The 21,550-nt window shown below is 32.9% G+C and overlaps 1 protein-coding gene across 6 annotated transcripts in view; it reads right to left on the minus strand.

Annotated features, from left to right (window-relative positions):
• Positions 1-21,550, minus strand: part of LOC145305922 (uncharacterized) — a 137,451-nt gene that overhangs the window by 61,452 nt on the left and 54,449 nt on the right. For 5 of the 6 annotated variants that reach the window (XR_013874816.1, XM_080147799.1, XM_080147802.1 and 2 more), the window contains exons 14-20: positions 12,110-12,175; positions 11,449-11,555; positions 10,958-11,010; positions 9,524-9,624; positions 8,935-8,992; positions 7,548-7,627; positions 1,556-1,643 (exon numbers count right to left, since the gene is read on the minus strand). Coding sequence is in view for 5 of the 6 variants with exons in the window: in XM_080147799.1 (XP_080003925.1) it covers positions 1,556-1,643; positions 7,548-7,627; positions 8,935-8,992; positions 9,524-9,624; positions 10,958-11,010; positions 11,449-11,555; positions 12,110-12,175 (553 nt within the window). In the remaining variant the exon portion in view is untranslated. The remainder of the gene's footprint in view (positions 1-1,555; positions 1,644-7,547; positions 7,628-8,934; positions 8,993-9,523; positions 9,625-10,957; positions 11,011-11,448; positions 11,556-12,109; positions 12,176-21,550) is intronic. The other variant, XM_080147800.1, reaches the window with a different exon arrangement.

Raw genomic sequence — 21,550 nt, forward strand, 5'->3', positions numbered from 1 at the left:
TTGTCCCAACCAAAACACTCTAAATATAAATTACCCAATCATCATCCTGCTCATTAGAAGCTGTTGGCCCAACCATAACGCTCTAAATATAAATTACCCAATCATCATCCTGCTCATTGGTAGCTGTAGGACCAACCAGAAAACTCTGAATTTTAAATTAACCAATCATCATCATGCTTATTGCAAGCTGGTTGGACCAACCACAACACTATAAATATTAAATTAACCAATCATCATCCTGCTCATTGGCAGCTGTTGGACCAACCACAACCCTCTAAATATCAAATTAACCAATCATCGTCCTGCTCTAAATATAAATTATTTGAGACCTCTAGTATTTAAATTTTAACTAAAATATTTATAGATTTTTTAATTAAACCACCAATCAAGTAACAATTGCTATTACATTTGAGAACTTAACTAAACTATTTAAATTTAGACCTCTAGTGTCTAATTTGTGAACTAAAATGGAATTTTTTGATTAAGACCTCTAGTGTCAAATTTGAAAACTTAACTATATTTTGATTTAGTTGAATTTGTAAACAGAAATGTAATATTTCGATTAAGACCTCTAGTGTCTTACTTTTAAATTAAACTTTAAAATTTTATCTTGACTTCTAGCGTCAAATTGAGAATTAGAATGTAATCTTTTTATTTAGACCTCTAGTGCCTAATGTTTGAACTAAACTGTAATATTTTGTTTACCTCTTTAGTGCCTGATTATTTAAGTAAACTGCAAATTTTTTATTTAGAACTCTAGTGTCAAACTTGTGAACTATTATGTAATATTTTTTATTTTGACTTCTAGTGTCAAATTTGGGAACTAAACTGTAATATTTTAATTTAGACCTCTAGTGTTTAATTCTTTAACTAAACTGTAATATTTAATTAGAACTCCAGTGCCTAGTTTGTGAATTAAAATATAATATTTTGATTTAGACCTAAATTTAAGATTTTTGAACTAATCTGTAATATTTTTATTTAGACCTCTAGTGTCTAATATTTGAACTGAACTGTAATATTTTTATTTAGACCTCTAGTGTCAAATTTGAGAACAAAATTGTAATATTTTTATTTAGACCGCTAGTGCCAAATTTGAGAACTAAACTGTAATATTTTGATTTATACCTCTAGTGTCAAACTTGTGAACTATAATGTAATATTTTAATTCTTAAACTAAACTGTAATATTTAATTAGAACTCCAGTGCCCAGTTTGTGAAATAAAATGTAATATTCTAATTCATGTCTAGTGTTTTATATGTGAATTGAACTGTAATATTTTGATTTAGACCTCTAGTGTCTTATTTGTAAACTAAACTGTTATATTTTAATTTAGACCTCTAGTTTCAAATTTTTGAACTAAAATGTACCAGTTTGATTTGGACCTCCATTGCCTAATTTGAGAACTAAACTGTAATATTTTGTATCAGACTTCTAATGTATAATTTGAGAACTTAAATGTATTATTTTGATTTAGACATCTAGTTCCATATATAAAAAACTTTGGTATTTTGAATTAGACCTCTAGTGTCAAATTTATGAACTAAAATGTACCTGATGAAATTCCATGAGATCTTCACCCACCAATCTTGTGATATAGTTAGAAGGAACCAATCCTCGCCTACGCATCAAATTGTATGGACTTTTCATAAATAAAAAACATAGTGTAGAAATTTAGGAGGTTTTTAAAACCCCTTTTCAGTCATGTTATTTCTGCCTGAATATTTTTCTCAATTTTAGGGATTTTTTTTTTAATAGGAGGAAAGGAGATTTTATGAAAGTAAGATTTTAGACTGCACACTCTTATGTTTTAAAAACAAATTTTGATGTTATTATCTATTTAACTGTATGCATATTATATTTTTATGTTAGATATATCTAAAAATTTTGAAACACAAAATGGATCATTGAATAAGTTAAATTTGTAGATAAAATTTGAATAAAAAATATTCTATGGTCAAACTGTAAGGATACCCTGTAATTTTAATGTGACTTACTGGAAACCCTGTAAAAATATCTTACTTAATTTTGGGACACCCTGTATCTTACACCTGCCTAATGCATCACATCATATAGTTTTGAAATGTGCTCTATCCAAATGGACACCCTGTAAAAACATTTTAACTTGCAGTTTGAATGGTATTTGACACCCTGTAAAAATATGATACAAATCTTGGGACACCCTGTATCCTAAAACCTGCCTTATGCATCACATCATATAGTTTTGAAAAGTGCTCTATTCAAATTTGCATTCAATTTCAAGAGGTTGGAAATGAAGAATAAAGGTGTTCTTGGAAACCAAAAATATTAAAATATTCATATTGTAAAACACAGGATCTAAAGAGATTAATTGATGTACATCCCCAATGATGATACCCAAAAATTACCCTTTCTGTAGATTACAATTAGTGGTTGAAACACTTAACCTAATGATCCAAACAATCAAATTTCAATATTGTCCCTCAAGTTGTTGAGCCAACGAATAAGAAAACGTTATTATAAAAATTTGGGGACCACTGTCATAAGCAGCCCAATGTCCCCTTTCTCCCTGGTAAAACCTGTAATAGACGTGTTCAATAAACTTTTTAATTTCATGAATTTTATTTTATATTCGTGAAAAATTGTCTGTAATAAGATGCTATACACGATTTTTTAGTATGGCTGAGAACCGGTTATTAATCGGTTCCTAAGCCATACTGGAAATTTTTTTCCCCACATCTCTCAATTCCTGTAGGTAAGTGTTGGGAAATGGGGGGGGGGGGATTTATTTTGCTTGGAGGAATTATCCAAAGGGGAAGGGAATGGGGATGCATGTAATTAATAAAAGGGGTTGTGACACCATAAAGGGGGGAGGGAGGGGGGTGGTAACAGAAAACAAATTTGAGGATATGAAATCAGGGAAGAAGGAAAAAAGGACTATCACCAAAGATTTGTAATAAACTTTTCGGATCAAGTCAAGCTGAGTGTGCCAATGGCAACATTTTATTCGCTGGCTTATCAACCATGGGGACTCATTTAGTTGGGTGTCCAAACGTTTCAACCACAAATTGTAATATATAGAAAGGGTAATTTTAATAATCATCATTGTGGTTGTCCATTAATTTATTAGCCATTGTCTTATCCCATTAGATCCCTGATATGAAAGGGGTAAAGTTGAATAGTATAGGTACAAAGTTGTCTTTGGAAAATGCTAATATTTTAGTTGTTAATAGCAAAAATATATTACAAATTGCGTATATCTGTCTTCCATTATGTTGGCTATTAATGATTCTATTCTATACATTTTACTGTATAAATAAATGGTAGAACCTAGCTCCTAATATTCAATAAAATCGGCTTTTAAACCAGGGATCTTTAGGGATAAGATAAATGCTGATAAATTGATCTACATTCCCAATGATGATACACAAAATGACCTATTTTGTAAATTTAAATTACTGGTTGTAACGTTTAAACACGCAACTTAATGAACCAAACAATCAAAATTCAATAAAAGTCCTCTAAATTTTTAAGTCAAGAACAAGAAAAAGCTATTTACTTTGGGGACTAGTTTAATAAACAGCTCAATGTCCCCTCAATCACAGCTAAAAATACAAATAATTTGGTAATAATGTGTAAACATTTCCAATACAGAGGCCTGCTATTAGAAGATTTCTATAGTATATATTGTACAATATAAATGTATAATTACAGCTAAGCCCCAGGCTATGATAAGGTATGAATTGTATTGTGATATTATCATTTATAATAACCCTAGGAGCCCCTAGAGGTATGCAAAGGAATGCATCTAAACAGCCCTAGAGACCTGGCAAAAATAGGGATAGGTAATCTGTAATACAATTTAGGGAGGGAAGGGGACATTTGGCTGTTTATTACGCTAGCCCCCAAAGTTTTAAAATTACGTTTTCTTAAAAATTGGATTCATGACTTTGGGGACTTTTATTGAATTTTGGTTGGTTGTCTCTTGAGTAAAGTGTCTAAACGTTTCAACCACTAGAAGTATTTTACAGAAGGGGTAATTTTGTGTATCATAATTGGTATGTCAGAAATAAAGATGTTATACACACAGAAAAGCAAGTACATTGATTCTTTAAACGTTTTAACCACTCGCTGTATTTTACTAAAGGGGTAATTTTGTGTATCATAATTGGTATGTCAGAACTAAAGATGTTATACACACAAAAAAGCAAGTACAACTAATTACAATAGATAGTTAAGACTTCTAGACAAATTCCATGGAATTAAAGTGCCTGTATGCTTAAATTCTAGTTTTTAATTATTTTAGAATGTGGGGAACGGCCTTTTTTCTAGCAATTTAATGTCTAAAAAGGGTTTAACATAAAAATAGTTAAAAACCCTTTTTGAGTGATTGCCATATTTGTGTTATGTTTAAACTTGCTGCTCATTTTTAAAACTGTAAAAAATTTATTTTCCTAAGGCTTACATGCGGCTGCTGAGTCCTGAGGTGTATTCTTAAAAAAAAATATGCCCCACTAAGCGATTAGTGGGGCAATTTTTTTAAGAATCCACCTCTGATTTCAAACCACGTTTTATATTATTTGCATGCAGTTTGTTTTTAATAAAACTTGTCTTGTGTAATGCATTCTATTCTGCCTTATAAAACCAGGTCTATTTCTATGACAGGGAATACTATTCTATTCTGCCTTATAAAACCAGGTCTAATTCTATGACAGGGAATACTTTTCTATTCTGCCTTATAAAACCAGATCTATTTCTATGACAGGGAATACTTTTCTATTCTATTCTGCCTTATAAAAACCAGGTCTATTTCTATGACAGGGAATACTTTTCTATTCTATTCTGCCTTATAAAACCAGGTCTATTTCTAGGACAGAGAATACTTTTCTATTCTATTCTGCCTTATAAAACCAGGTCTATTTCTATGACAGGAAATACTTTTCTATTCTATTCTGCCTTATAAAACCAGGTCTATTTCTATGACAGGGAATACTTTTCTATTCTATTCTGCCTTATAAAACCAGGTCTATTTCTATGACAGGGAATACTTTTCTATTCTATTCTGCCTTATAAAACCAGGTCTATTTCTATGACAGGGAATACTTTTCTATTTTATTCTGCCTTATAAAACCAGGTCTATTTCTATGACAGAGAATACTTCTCTATTCTGCCTTATAAAACCAGGTCTATTTCTATGACAGGGAATATTTTTCGGATAATCAGAAGTCCAAAAGAATCAAATTTAATTAATATCCTAATATAAAAGTCTATATGTACCGAAGGATCTCGCTAACCGCTAAACTAATATGGTTCTCGTTTACAGTAAAGCTTTTCATAGGTTTATATATATTTTTGGGGGATGGTACCTTTTAACCCCCCCCCCCCAAAAAAAAAGAAATAACTTTCTTTAAAAAAACAATATTGAAAGTGAAGGGTCGACCAACTCTACTCACCTTTCCCCAAGTGACCCTATAGGCCTCTTGGGTCATATCCGCAAGTAGATACAGAAAAGTAACTGTGAAGATTTCATGGCCATTAAACTTTCGTTGTCTGTCCGTCTGTGAAAATATACAGAAAAAAGAGGGCAGTTAATTACATTAGTCTCCAAAGTTTTAAAATGATGTTTTTTAATTTGTTGGCCTACCAACTTTGGGGACTTTTAATGTATATTTATTGGGTGGTTTTTTAATTGAGTGTCCAAACGTTTCAACCACTAATTGTAATCTGTAGAAGGAGTAATTTTGTATATTATCATTGGGGATGTACATCAATTTCTCGGCCATTATCTTATCCCTTTAGCCCCCTGGTTAATGCATGACCCTTTCCATGATGGAAAAGTAGAACTGCGAAATAAGAAGTTGGCATAAAAAGAAATTAAGGTTTGAGATAGATGGGTATTATATGGCAGGGATCTAAAGGGATAAGACAATGGTCGGCAAATTGATTATACATCCCCAATGATAATGCACAAAATTACCTTTCTGTAGATTAAAAGTATTGGTTGAAACGTTTGGACACTCAGCTTAAAACATCCCCAAAGTTGTTAAGCCAACGAATAACTTTGGGGACTAGTGTAATAAACAGCCCATTGTCCCCCTCTCTCTCTCTATGATTATATGGCCTCGATGGTTAGGGATATAAAAATTAATCTTCCCACAAATTCTCATAAGAAAACATTATTATTGGAAGAAAGAAAGGGGTATAAAGATGATATTAAATGCTCTATATTACAACGTTATGGCACATGACAAAAAACTGTTTTTGTTTTAAAAATCAATAAAATGACTACATCTCTAATTTAAATATATTGTGTCATTTTCTGTAACAATGAAAATAAAGGCATATCTTTTTAGTCTGCAGCGAAGGATCTCGGTAACCAAGAGCCCCTAGATGCCATGAACGCAGCCGCTAGTGTATGAAAAATATTATATTATAATAAAACGGTTGTTGGATTGTTGGAAAGATGCCCCTAGAGACTAGAAATGCAGCCTCCAGAACATAAATTTAGAATAATAGGTTAGAATGTTTAAACTTCAATAATACCCTACTTTGAAAACTTCAAATAAAACGGGGGGGGCCTTCAGCCGCAGATTTTTTAACCACAGCCGCCTTTTTGCTCAAGCCGCAAAAAAACGGCTAAAAAAGGACGAAAGCATTTTTTAAAAATGAACTGACGTATTTTTAAAAGAATCTTTAGTATTTTTAAAATAGCGCGGCTGCCGTGCCATTAAACAAACCTTTAGATTTCAACAAACTTTGAGTAAAAGGCAGTTTAGATCAATTTTAGGATTAATTATTTTTATGTTTAAACAATTTATGTATAATAGCGGCTACGCCCCCTAGAGGCCTCTAGGGGCACGAAATATGTTAAGATCAGGTGTTTACCAAAAATTCACAATAAAATTTAATTTTGATTTATTTCTTAACTTAATCTTTCTAATGAAATGCATAATTACGCGGTCAATCGTTTTCTAGACAACCAACCCTTTAATATCACGATCTTTGTCAGGAAATCCTAACACTTCATGTTTTGGGCCAAGGCATACAAGAGTAGGAACTATTTTTAACGTCTTAATTTTGACGAGAGGTTGAGCCCATAACCCGGCGGCTATTATAAAATTATTTTATACACCAAGAACTAACATTATTAAATGTATCTATAGTTTAGCTTAGTTTGATGTTGTCATCCTTGTTTATTTAATAAAACATAAGGGTGTGCAGTCTAAACTCAATTAAACAAAATTATAACATTTAAGGGGATATAAGAAACGCAGCAATAGCAAAATAACAATATTTAAATTTTTAAATTTTTGTACACTGCACTGATTTACATGAAAATTGTAGTAGGTTCATATTCATATAATATGATATGATGCATTTGTCAGGAATTTTAGGGGAAAAGACAATGGACGATAAACAAAATTATCCCGTTAGTAGTTTAATATCATTGGTTTCATACCAACCAATCAAAATTCAATAATCGTACCCAACGATTTGGAAAACTTTGGAGACGAGTGTAATTTACAGTCCAATGTCCCCTCCCTCCCTGTATGGGGGTATTGTTTACCTTCCATCAAGCAGCTCCCCCTCCATGTATCCATCCTCGTCTTGTTGTCCCCAGATCAGAATATAGTCGCCAGCATTTAACTAGATAGATAGGTTCATTACTAGATATGTATATAGTTAGATAGATAGTTTAGATTAGATATTATGTCAGCCTTAACAATTTTTATTTTACGCCATATGTCTGTCTTTCTGTCTCTGTCTGTTTGTCTGTCTGTCTTTCCCTCTGTCTGACTCTATCTGACTGTCTCTGTCTATCTCTGTCTTTCTCTTTTTGTCTGTCTGTCTGTCGCTGTCTGTCTGTATGACTCTTCTGTCTGTCTCTTTCTCTGTCTCTGTCTGTTTGTCTATCTGTCTCTTCTTGTCTGTCTCTGTCCGTAAGTCTGTCTGTCGCTGTCTGTCTGTTTATCTGTCTGACTCTGTCTGTATGACTCTGTCTGTCTGTCTCTGTCTGCCTGTCTGTCTGTATGACTCTGTCTGTCTGTCTCTGTCTTTCTCTGTCTGCCTGTCTGTCTGTATGACTCTGTCTGACTCTGTCTGTTTGTCTGTCTTTCTCTGTCTGCCTGTCTGTCTGTATGACTCTGTCTGACTCTGTCTGTATGACTCTGTCTGTCTCTGTCTTTCTCTGTCTGCCTGTCTGTCTGTATGACTCTGTTTGACTCTGTCTGTTTGTCTGTCTCTGTTTGTCTCTCCAGGGGCGTCCAAGCTTTTTATTTTGGGGGGGGGTAAAATTTTTTGAAGGGGGGGGTAATTCGGTTTTGGGGGGGGGGGGGGGGTAAAATGGCGCGCGAAGCACGCCGCAAATTTTTTTTACCCCCCCCAAAATTTTTACCCCGGGGGTAAAATTTGCTTGGAGGGGGTAATTACCCCCCCTGAAATCTGTTTATCAAAAATTTAGTATTAAAAATGCGCGCGAAGCGCGCAAAATTTTTTTTTGTTAGAGATTTTCTATTTTGGGGGGAGTATTTACCCCCCCAAAATTGTTTGGGGGGGGGTAAATACCCCCTCCTAAATGGTTGGGGGTGCCTACGGCACCCACACGGTAGGGGTAAATTTTAAATGTGGGGGGTAAAATGAAAAAATTTTTGGGGGTGCCTACGGCACCCCCAAATTCGTTTGGAGGGGGGTAATCGCCCCATTACCCCCCCCCTTGGACGTCTATGTGTCTCTCTGTCTGATTCTATCTGTCTGTCTCTGTTTTTCTGTCTTTCTGTCTCTGTCTGTCTGTCTCTATATGTTTGTCTGTCTCTGTTTGTCTGTCTTTGTCTGTCTCTCTGTTTGACTCTATATGTCTGTCTCTGTCTGCCTGTCTGTCTCTGTATGACTCTGTCTGTGTCTGTCTGTCTGTCAGTCTCTCTTTCTTGTACGTGTATCTATCTATCTAAGTATACCTGTAGCTCCTGTTCAGGATTATCATTGTGTGACTGTGTCATGGGGTCATAGGTATACCTATAATAACAACATTAGTATACATGAAAACTTACGCCTTTTGGAATGTAAAAAACAGGGATCTCAAGGGATATGATGAACTGATGATAAACAAAATTACCCATTCTGTATATTAAAATTATTGGCTGAGAAGTTTAGACACTGTTAGATTAAAACCAATTATTAAAAATTTTTCTTTATGAGGCGTCTAATAGAATGAATGAAAATAATTATTTGTTTAAATATTTCTTTTTTTATCTCGTATGTAGAAAGGCATAAAAAATTCGCGAAGCTTGTCATATAGACACAAAATCAGAACTTTTACAGTACTATTTTTGAAGAAAAATTGGATCATGGAAGAAAAACGAGGTAGAGTGTTTCGTCATATTTTCACAGTTGCCTTTAATGGGTTATTTTAGGTTAGGTAAATGTTAATTATTCCCAAGCAGAATTAGGGCAACCCGCAGGGCTTAGAAATTGGAGAAAAGCTACTGTGAAAATAAGAAGAAACCCCCTACTTCTTTTCTTTACATGATATGAACAATTTTATACCTGGCCAGGTAAACATAACAACGGCCTTTGCCAGGTATTTCAAGCATGTCCAGTCTGTTAGCATCTGACAGCCCACCAACATTCAATCCAGCATGGGATAACTAGATAGATAGATAGATAGATAGACAGATAGATAGATAGATAGATAGATAGATAGATAGATAGATAGATAGATAGATAGATAGATAGATAGATAGATAGATAGATAGATAGATAGATAGATAGATAGATAGATAGATAGATAGATAGATAGATAGATAGATAGATAGATAGATAGATAGATAAACAGATATATATATAGATAGATAGATAGATAACAAGTTGAGTGTATTATTTAAAAAATTCTCATTGAATTTAAGGGGGTGTGTGTGACTTATTTAACTTGACAATACTCTTGGCTTGATTAGGGAGGTGTAGGCTCAACATGTCATCTCAAGGCTCACTATTGGTATCCAAGTGATTATATCTTTGTCAGGGTGGGTTTAGGTGGAGGGGGTGGACAGTGACACCTAGGGGTTGTATCCACCCCCTTAATTTTGCCAGGGGTTTGAATACACCCTCCTTCAGCAAACCTCTGTATATATAGGAAGATATATATATTAGGATTTAAGTTCATAAATTTTGACCAATAGGATAGGTGGATTGGAAACTACCTGCGCTCTAATTGGTTGAATGATGTGCGACACTTAAGCTTCTCCATCAGAGCGCAGATAATTTTCAATCCACCAATAACAGATGTCAAAAATAATTAACTTAAACTGTATTTCCGCTTTTAGATAAAGAAATATACAAAAAACGAATTTTATAAAAAAACCCTTAAAATTTGATGCAGATTTCAAATCTCCCTCTAACATTCAAATTCTTTCCAACTTATATATCTTAATATATATATTTTTATAGATCATTCTTAGTGTATTTACTTTTGATTTTCTCTTTTGATAAATTACTCAATCACTTTCTGAATAAGATGCCCATTAAATTTGATCATCTAATAATATTTATTTAACGCATCGTATTATAGACAGCTTTATGAGGATATTAAAATGAAAAATATTAAGATTACAACCAGTTTTGTTAGTTTAGAGGGGCCGAAGGACCCGACTTAGAAAACTAGTATTTATTTTATAATTTTTATTTTGATATTCGTGGAAAATTATCTGTAATACGATACTATACATGATTTTTCAGTATGGCTTAGAACCGGTTCTTATCCGCTTGATTAGAGCCGTTTCTCAGCCATTATGAAAAATCATATATAGCGTCATACAACAGACAATGTTTCACGGATATTGAAACAAAAATAAGAAGACTAATAAGCCCGGGCGTTGGTCCCTCGGGTCTATCAAAACTGGTTTAAATCTTATAACTTTTCATTTGATACCCGCGAAAAGCTGTCTCTAATACGATGCGATAAATAACCATTCTTTTTCTCACCTCATTTTCCAAAGCTTTTTCCAGCATCAGAATATCACACAAGTTTGAGTTATCTAAAAAAAAAAATTTATTTTTAAAAACTTGAACCTTTTTATAGTGGCTATTAAAATTAACGTCGTACTGGCCTACGATTGGTCTATTTAAATATATGCTGGCCTGTCATTGGTAATCTAGTCTGTGTATTGGCATATCATTGGTCATTTGTATCATATGACGTCACTATAAACAACTTAATTTTTAGTAGGTTATACAGTTCCTTCTTCTGCTTTAGTGGGTATGTGATATCTACACCACATATAAATGATACAGTTCAGTTGTTTTCTTTTGATTATTATGAACCTGTCCCTCATAAATCACTTTGTCCATCCGTTTGTTCCTCTCAAAGTATTTCCCCCTACAAAAACAGTCAAACATCTGACATAGCAGCATAAGGCATAATGGAATGGTCTAAGATTCGAACCCATCACCTTCCCCAAAAAATTGATGCCTACCCAGGATCTCTGACGAACTTTTGATGTGGTTGTGAAGGGAAGTTGTGGAGCTGTGGTGGTGGTGGTTGTTGTGTAAACTACTGTTGATAAGGTTGTTGTGCGGCACACTGCACCACAAACAGTCATTATTGTCAATCTTTTAGCGACAGACGAAAATTCGATTGGACAAATAGAAGTATTAATTTCATCCAATCAGAAATGCAACAATTTCTTTTATAACTAATCAGATTAACCACTTAGAGGTAGTAAAACGTCATCTTAACCAATAGGAGATTAACATTGTTTCTGATTGGTCAAGATTCAAAATAAAACTATCTCTGATTGGTCAGGATGAAATATAACACTATCTCTAATTGGTAATACAAAATATCACGTTCTCTGATTGGTAAGAATTTTAAATAAAACTATCTATGATTGGTTAGGATACAGAGTAATACTATTTTTGATTGGTCATAATTCAAAATAAAACGTTCTCTGATTGGACAGAATTTAAAATACAACTATCTGAGATTGATCAGGATTTCTTGTAATTGGTCAGAATTCAAAAGAACATTTATCTGATTGGTTAGGGTTCAAATAACCTGCTACCGATTGGTTAAAACTAAAATAACCCTATCTCTCATTAGACAACATTAAAAGAATTATTTTAATGATAGTTTGCCTGGTTGTAGATGTAATATGGTGGTGGTGATGGCTAAGGCTGCCCCCATAGTCAGGAGAATGCAAACTGTTAGCAAACAACAAAAGTTTGGCTTATATCCTGAAAGGGTATTGAAACAGAAGGAAAAATAGCTTAAAACCAACCAAATATAAATACTAGGATTCACTGAAACTTAATGAACACTTGACTTTTCTTTATAGCACTTAATATTCAATAAACATAAGAGTAGTTCTTTGAACATTTTAGTTAAGATTAATAAGTACTTACCCAGGGAGTATTGGATCATACTAGTACCCGAATTTTTATAAATACTCTTAACATTCACTGTTAAATACTTTGGGTACTTTTTTTAGTTGGTAGGTAAAAAGTAGTAGTATTCAAATTTTTCTACTACATTACAAATTATTTTAAACAATTAGATCCCATTATATTAAGATTATTGGGATAAAAAAATACAGTGCTTAAGTCTAATCTATGCATGGAGGCCCTAAAACCATGCGGGGCTTAAAGTATCTTGAACCCAATATAACCTAAACAACGGTAAAACCTTAATGATTCATTTTTACAAAAAATGATATCCCTTAAATTTAGTTTCTTTAACTAAGAAAGGATTTTATAACAAAAAATTTGCCAGTTAATATTAAAATGGAATAATTGATATATAGAGACAGAAAAAAATGTACCAAAATCTAAAATTCCTTTAAAAGTTTGGATAGAAACACAAATTTTGGGATGAAAGAGTTAATGCAATGACGTAAGTATACAGGGATCTTAAGGGATAAGACAATGGCCGATAAATTGATATACATTCCAATGATGAAACACAAAATTGCCAATTCTGTAGATTACGTTGAATAATTTGGACACTCAACATAATGAGTCAACCAATCAAAAAAGAAAAGTCCCTAAAGTTCTTAAACCAACGAATAAGGAAACATTATTATAAAACTTTTGGGACTAGTGTAATAAAACAGCCCAATGTCCCCTCCCTCCCTGTAAGAATGTGTGGGGGTGGGAACAGCGAAAAAGAATGAAAAAAGGGGTGAGAAAGAAAGAGAGTTAAGATGAGAAAATATCTACACAAGTGTACATTCACTTCTGCACATGTATCATATGAGCAAATACTCACACATAAGTTAATTAATACAGTACAACACTAGAGGGAGAAGGGGTTAATTAACTGTACATCCCCATCACAATATTCTTTTGCCGACTCTCAATTGGGTCATTGAAAATCAAGCAATGGTATCGCAGATATTAACACAGCCTAGTAGCAGAAAACAATTTGGTAGCAGACAAAAAAGGTCATTGAAAAGGGGAGGGAGGTAGTTGTCAGTATATACATCTATACTATAGATCTGTTGGCTAGTTTATAATTACATGTTTTTTCCCTCAAAATGCCTATTGAGCTTTGAAACACCCCTCCCCATATTCAAAATAGGAGTACGGGGGTTTCCAATCCATTACCCCATGCGGTGCTTCCCAAAACCCAATAAGACCTAACCCCATGCGGTGCTTCCCAAAACCCAATAAGACCTAACCCCATGCGGTGCTTCCAAAAACCCAATAAGACCTAACCTAACCTTACCTAGAGTAACAATAAACAACGATAAACTATCCTTCTCTAACTAATAAAACCAAAAATATTAATTTTTTATAATGTCTTTTTTGCAAATATAAAAAGTTATGCGAATGTGATGATATGTGGAAATGATAATACACCATCTACAATACTAGATATTGGTTTTTACAGGGGAAAAACATATAGGATCATTTTCAAGTTTGAGGATTTTTAAAATAATTATTAGAAGATTTTTTTGTGCTTTCAATCAAAGGGCATATTGAGCATAGAAAACCCACTACTTTTTTTTTTTTTTTATAAAATAAGGAAGGAAGGGGGTGATTTTTCGTTTGTTTCCATATTATTTTAGGTAAGGTTAGGTCAGGTTTTAATGAGTACAGCCCTGCAAGGAAAAGACACCACAGTTATAGGGTTTGTTTGGTATAGCCATCCCTCAGTTATTATGCATTGTGCTCGATAGGCATTTTGAAAGAAAGCACCTACGTTTTAATTGTAAAGCTTTTCAATTTACTGTATATGGGTTTTATGAAACTAAGTCCCCTGATCCCCGCCTTTCTTAGAACATTCAAAAATTAGATAGGCATGTGGGGAATGGGGATAGGTCAATGACGAATAAAAAATAGTTCTTTAAACAAGAAAATCTCTCTTTACCCCTTATTAAGCCTAAAAGTAGTCTTCAGATCGACATTAGAACCAATTGTAGCCATATTACAAGCTGCTGCGCTCCTGCCATCTAGGAGCTCTTTATTCGAAGGCGAAAGGAAAATAGTAAAATAGCATAAAACCAACCTTAGATATAAAAAAATTAAATAGCTTAAAACCATCCAGGAACCTATAAGAAGCTTCTTTAAAATGGAGAACTAAATCGGTTTAGTAGTTACTTACTTCGTTGGCTGAAAACTTTGGGCACTTTTCTTAAATTTTGATTGGTTGTTTCCAAATTATAAGTGTTCATATTTTTCAACCAATAATATTAATCTACAGAAAGAGAAACTTTGTGTATCAACATTGGGGATATATATTGATTATTATCTATTGTCTTATCCCTTAAGATCCCTGAGTTAAATTAATAGCACCACATAATTTTGAACCTGTTTTGCTTCATAAATATTTTTGGAAGGGTAGGACATTTTAAAAGAATATTAGAATACTTTGAATCCCTTTGAGCTATTTTTGATGGCTTAATTCATGGAATTTTATACTTAAAGTTAAAAATTTTGGGAAAGAAAAAATTTACTTCACATTACATTTGGGTAAGCTAAAAATATCTAGATTGTATTAGGCTATTTTTTTTTAAAGCGAAGCTTTTCTATAATTAGGGTAGGTCCGTCCGTACGTCCGTAACGGATAGCTTTTTTCGTTAATTTAGGCGTGTTAGAATTGTCCTATCGATTTCAACTTCGTATGATAATTCCTGTAGTTGTTAGGAACAATTTAGAAAGCGTAGCAACTCCATAATAGTTACCTGAATGTCCGTACGTTTTATATTTATTGATTTTTAACTTTTTTAATAACAATTTCTCATGTGATATAATCCTCCAATTGATCTGATTTTTGGAGTACTGATTCCTATTACAATAAGGTACAATATTATAAGCGAAGCATCTTTATAATCAAGGCCTAAAAATGTCAATATGTCCTTAAACAGTATTCTGTATTTAAGAGGTTTTGCAACAAATTTATGCATAATTTTGTCAAAACTTATATATCTAAATTTTGTATATTCTGATACTCTGCAAGAGTTAATGTTTGTACGTCATACCATTTCAGAGTTTCGCTTTTATGGATGTTGTCATCCTTGTTAAGCATAGTTGCTAGTATTTTTTATATAAAACTTTGGTTACAATTTAATTTATATTCCAATGTAACCCTCCCTTCCTGTGTTGTACTACTTACAAAGCAAATATTATTTTTTACAACTTTTATGAAAATATCTTTGGTTATTGCTGATTTACTGCCATAATTCAAGCAATATTGCTTCACTATTCAATAGATTCCAGGACGGAAGAGATCATTGGGCTTTTTATTATTCTAGTCCCCAAAGTCTTGTAATAACATTTTCTTATTCGTTGGCTTGACAACCTTGGGGACTTTTGTTGAATTTTGGTTTGTTGGTTCATTTAGTTGAGTGTCCAAATTTTTTAACCATTCATTGCAATATAAATAAGGGGTAATTTTGTGTATCTTCATTGGGAATGTACATCAATTCTTTGGCCAATGTCTTATCCCTTTAGATCACTGGGACATTAGACTGTATAATTATTCAAAGTTTTCCAATTCGTTGGCCTAAAAACTTAAATCTAGTTTGGATAAATCTAACATTTTCCAAACTTTTCAACCAATAATTTTGCTTGTCATAATAGAGGATGTACGTACATCAATGTTTCGTTCATTGTCTTATCCCTTAAGATCTCGGATAAAATTGAAGCCTTTTTATTGAATTTAAATCATTCCTTAATGATTAACCTTTCTCCCAAAAATAAAAGGCTATCCTTTAAGAAGTAAGGTTTTGTTTTGTCTAAAGCTGAAATTTGAACACTTTTTAGGAATTCTTTAAAAATATGTATATTGGGGTGGTTTTAAGCTATTTTCCTGACCTCCTCTGCACTTCACTAGAGGCTAAAGGCGAAGTAACTTTATTAGTATATATCTTACATGTTCTAAACAGTGCAGTTAGAATTGCATACAAAATTATTAACTCATTTCAATTTACAAAAATACTAAATTATATGAAGGTACCTTCCCCCCAAATAGTTATAAGCCCCACACGGACCAAAAAGAAGCTTCTTAAAGGATCATAATGATAGCAGGACAATTATTAAGCCTTCCTTGTGCTTTTCCCTATTCCTTAAAAAAAAGAAACAGGATGGTTGTCTTTCTTCCTTATTTTTCCTTGATAGATCTCAACCGCCGCTAAACCGATATGGGTCTCCTTTAAAGTGAAGATTCTTATGGGAAGGTTCTAATCTATTTTGGAGGGTGAATCAACCCTTCTAAGAGAAATCGCCACTACACCCCCCAAAGAATAATTATTATTTTTACAACTATTAGTATTCTCCCCCCCCCCCTTTTTTAAAAATACACATAGAGCCGTTCTAGTAATTACAGAGGAATAATGTATTTTTTTGTACGCAAAAAGTGAGTTTTAAATAAGTAAAGTGTTTGTTGTATCAATTTTGAAATTGTATATGTTAATTTAATTAAATGTAGCTATCAAATAACATAGATTATTATAGAAAGTTGGTAAAACTGTTAAAATTGAAACAAGGATAAATAAGACCAAAGTAGCGCAAACAAGAAAAATTCCCAAATATTTGGGGGAATCATCACATAAAAATATGATGCCTAATTTACAAAGAAAAAGATTAATTACTATAGAATATGATAACAACAAAAAATCAGACTTAATGAAAAAATGTTTTGCTTTTTTGGGCCAATATATTCCCCCAAATCTGGCATTGCATCAACAGAAAAAGTTTTTAATGTCTTTAGCTTTGGCAAGGTTCCCATCGTCATACAATAAAAATATATTCCAATACGATTAATATTTAGCTGTATTTGAACTGGTTCTATATAAGACATACTGAAAAACTATGTATCTTATCGTATTATAGGACATTTTCCACGAAAAATCAAATATAAATCGTGGAATTAAACCCTGCCTCATTAGGCCCCTCAGAGCCAACATAAATCCAATTAATCCTAAAATTTATATATTAATCTCCGCGGAAAACTTTCTATAATTCGAAGCTATAAATAACTATTTTAAAAGGTTTTTATTAATCTACATTTATTTTTCTATGAACTATCTAATTCTCTAATTCTGTTAATTGCAAGTTTCTTACAAAAACAAACTTTTATGATGGTACTACTGCAAAGAAAAATAGCAGATTTGCTCAGAAAGAAATTTAGAAGCACGTAAAATGTTTTCTCGTATTCATTTGAATCCGGTGGATAGGAACCGGTTCTCATGAATACGAAAAACCTATGTCTAGCATCGTATTATATCCAGTTTTCTACGAATATAGAAATGTACAATCATAAGATTAAAACTAGTTTTTTTAGCCCCGTGGTGCCGTGGAAAGCCGTTTATAATACGATACGAGAAATAACTATTCTCGTATTCATTCGAATCCGGTGGACAGGAACCGGTTCTCATCCATACGAAAAAACTATGTCTAGCATCGTATTATAAACCGCTTTCTACAAATATAGAAATGTACAATCATAAGATTAAAACCATTTTTTTAGCCCGTGCCTTCCGCACCTCGGGGCTAAAAAAACTGGTTTTAATCTAATAATTGTACATTCTGTATCCGCGGAAAGCGGTTTATAATACGATGAAAGAAATAACTATTCTTATCAATCTATGTTGAGATCAAATGTTTACAAAATAATAATTTAATTAAAAAAAATTTTTTTTTTGGGATTTAGCGAAAACTTTCCAAGACCTATTTGCGGTTTTACTGTAAAGAAGAACCAAATAGGTCCAGTGGTTTGTACAGATTTTTAAAGATAAACAAATATATGAGGATAATAAATAATATGTTTCATTGAAAATATTGTATTAAATTCTATGTCTGTAAAAACTTAATATACAAGTTATATAGAGGAATTTATCTGTTTATTGATAAAAGTTATAAATATAAAAACAAGGATGACAACATACATAAGTAAAAAATATAAAAATAGCTAAAAACCTGCTAAAAAGCAGCCCGACCGCTATAAATGTTTTATAGTTGATCATGTTCTTTAATGAAGGGAATGTTGACAAAAAGTTTCAGCCTTCTATCTTTTATAGGAGTCGAGAAAATCACGTTTCTCCCAATTTGTGTCTTCGCTTAAAATTTGTCAAAACAATGGGAAAAACTGAAGAAAAAAGTAAACAATGTACTCATAATTTCTAAAAATGTCTTCAATAAGTTGTATGCATAAAAAAACTGTGAAAATGCAATTTTGTAAACCGTAATTTATTGAAGAAATGTTTAACTTAGTGCCTAATCCTTAAAAAAAACTGCATTTAATCTGGTTTTTTTTCAAGTAGAGATCAATTATAAATAATATGAAAAAATCTCAGAGATGATTTTTAGACAAAGGGAAAATAGGATGAAAATGAAAAATCACAAATAAATCCCATGGTTTAAATCGAATCGAATAGCTTTTCCTCAGGGATCTAAAGGGATAAGACAAAGGCCGATAAATTAATGTACAATATATTCCAAATGTTGATAAACAAAATGGGATTACAATAAGTGCTCGAACTATTCAATATTCAAAGCCCCCAAAATTGCTAAGTCAACGAATAAAAAAAATTATCATAGAACTTTGTCTTTTGGGACTTAATGATAGTAACATAGTAATACAGCCCAATGTTCAATCCCTACCTGCTTTCCCCTGAATCATGGAATGAAAACAATGTATACATATTATTCTTTAAGGATCGACCCCAAAGAAAGAAATAGATGAAGAAAAGTGGGAAAAGGCCGGGCAAAGTTTTTTCTACCTCAAAGTTTTCAAGGATTGGGATAACTATCCAAAAAAGACATACAAGAAACGTTAAAAAGGGTACCTAATACATCTATATCTAACGCGTAAATCAATATTAAGTATAGAAAAAATGTCTTAGCCTTAAAACAGGCACAAATTATTGTATGCACAGCTAGAACTGCCAGAAAACAGTCCTGCAATCAAAGGGTTCTTGTACTTCAGTTTTTGTCCTCTAGTGGTTGACGGATCTTAGAAATGATAAAATATAGGTTGCTTAAATTCTAATGCCAAAAATCATGTTTTATTCACAGTATCTGATAAAAAATGGATAAACAAAAAATCTGAAGGCGAGGGTTATTTTTTTCGATATGTGATTTCTTTTTGGAGGGTGGATAAACCTCCACAAAATAATTCTGAATTTTCCATGAAACTAAAAGAAGCTTTATTGCAAATGAGAACCATACCTGTATAGGGGTTAGCTAGATCTTAAGACACAGACACACAGTTAGACATCCTGTTACTTTTATATTAGGATTATTACTATAGTTGTATTATTCTGTTATCTTTTTCATATAAATGTTAATTAATTGAAAAATAGTCCTTTTCTTAATGATTATTATCCGTATCCTGACTGTTTAAAACTATTGCAATTGGGCAAAGTTTGGAGTGGGGTTGGGAAAATCCAGGGCTCGGCAGAAGCGTATCAGCCATAAATAAGTAGCAGTACAATTAGACCAGGGCTCGGCAGCTGCGTATCAGCCATAAATAAGCAGCAGCACAATTAAACCAGGGCTCGGCAGATGCGTATCAGCCATAAATAAGTAGCAGTACAATTAGACCAGGGCTCGGCAGCTGCATATCAGCCATAAATAAGCAGCAGGAAAAACAAACTTGTAAAAAGTATATTTATTGAAGCTCTTTATATTGCCTATAAAAATGACTTCATACAATACAAATGACCAATAATAGGTAAATAAACAAACTAAATTACCAATGACAGGCAAGTTTAATTTTGCTTGACTAATGGTAGACCAGTATGACGTAATTTTTTATAGGCACTATAAAAAGCTTCAGGTTTATTACACAATAGCCCGCCGTTGGCATCCAATTTAAAATGGAATTTCTAGCAGAAAAAGATTTTGTTTATCTATAGTCACATACCAAATATGAGCGAGGGAAATTTCAGTTGAATTATTTCAAGAAAGGAAAAATGTGTACACCTTCTAACCAATAATATGCCTGAATTGTTCCTACACTGCGTTTCTATTGCATAATCCTGATCTTATGATAACAATTTGCCTGGATTATTAAACCTTTGACGAACACAAAAGGGTTTAAATTGACAGCCAATGCGCGGCAGTCGAAACCCCGTGAAAAACTCATCATCCATGAAAAAACTCTTTTAGAACTTAGCTGCTGATATTATATTACAAAAGATAAATAGTAAAAAAGCAGTTTATGGAACTTTAAATAAAATCTACAATTTAATTGCAATCAATTATAGCTGTATTAGCGGCTACACTTTCTAGGCATCATGGAAGAAAAGAAATGGGGGAATCGACCCTTCACTTACGTTTAGTTTTCAAAAAAAGTAACAAAACATAGGAAAGGGGGGGGGGGGCGTTAGAGGGGGGGTCGAGAATTTTTGTCTAGTGACGACTTTTCTTTAGATAGTGTAGCTATAAAGCTTCACTGTAAAGAAGAACCATATCGGTTTAGCGGTTAGCGAGATCCTTCGCTACAAGAGAGTCAGACAATATAGAACTGCTTTTAATTTGTTATGTGGCAGTTATGACCACTGGCAGCTTGTATGTTTATATTTTAATCTCTTTATTTCTGACATTAATGCCACGGATCTAAAGGTATAAGACTATGGCCAATGAATTGATGTACATCCTCAATGATTATTCACAAAATTACCACTTCTGTAGATTGCAATTAATGGTTGAAACGTTTGGACACCCAAAGTCAACAAAAATGTCAAAGCCAACCAAAAAGAAAACGTTATTATAGAATTTGGGGACTAGTGTAATTAACAGCCCAAAGTCCCCTCAGTCCCTGGATATAAATGCACTTTATAAGTTTATATTTTGGCACTCTCTTACCACCAGAATTTTACAGGGAGGAGGTAGGGCAATGGAAATTAATTAATTGTCCTCTCAAATTCATCATTTGGATGCAGTACTAAAAGTGTCATTTGTGACATCAAAAAAAACCTCTAAAAAGGAGGGATGAGAGGAGAAGTGGGAATGGAAACCTTTTAAAAAGATATGGATTTTTATGACGTCACACATGACATTGTCCAGCGCTTCCTTTTGGATTCTTAATTATTGATGGCAAAAAAGTGGTGGAGAATAATGTTTGCTTTATTT

Source organism: Acartia tonsa, chromosome 14 (genome assembly GCF_053477335.1).
Source record: "Acartia tonsa isolate MP-2025a chromosome 14, ASM5347733v1, whole genome shotgun sequence".
NCBI lineage: Eukaryota > Metazoa > Arthropoda > Copepoda > Calanoida > Acartiidae > Acartia > Acartia tonsa.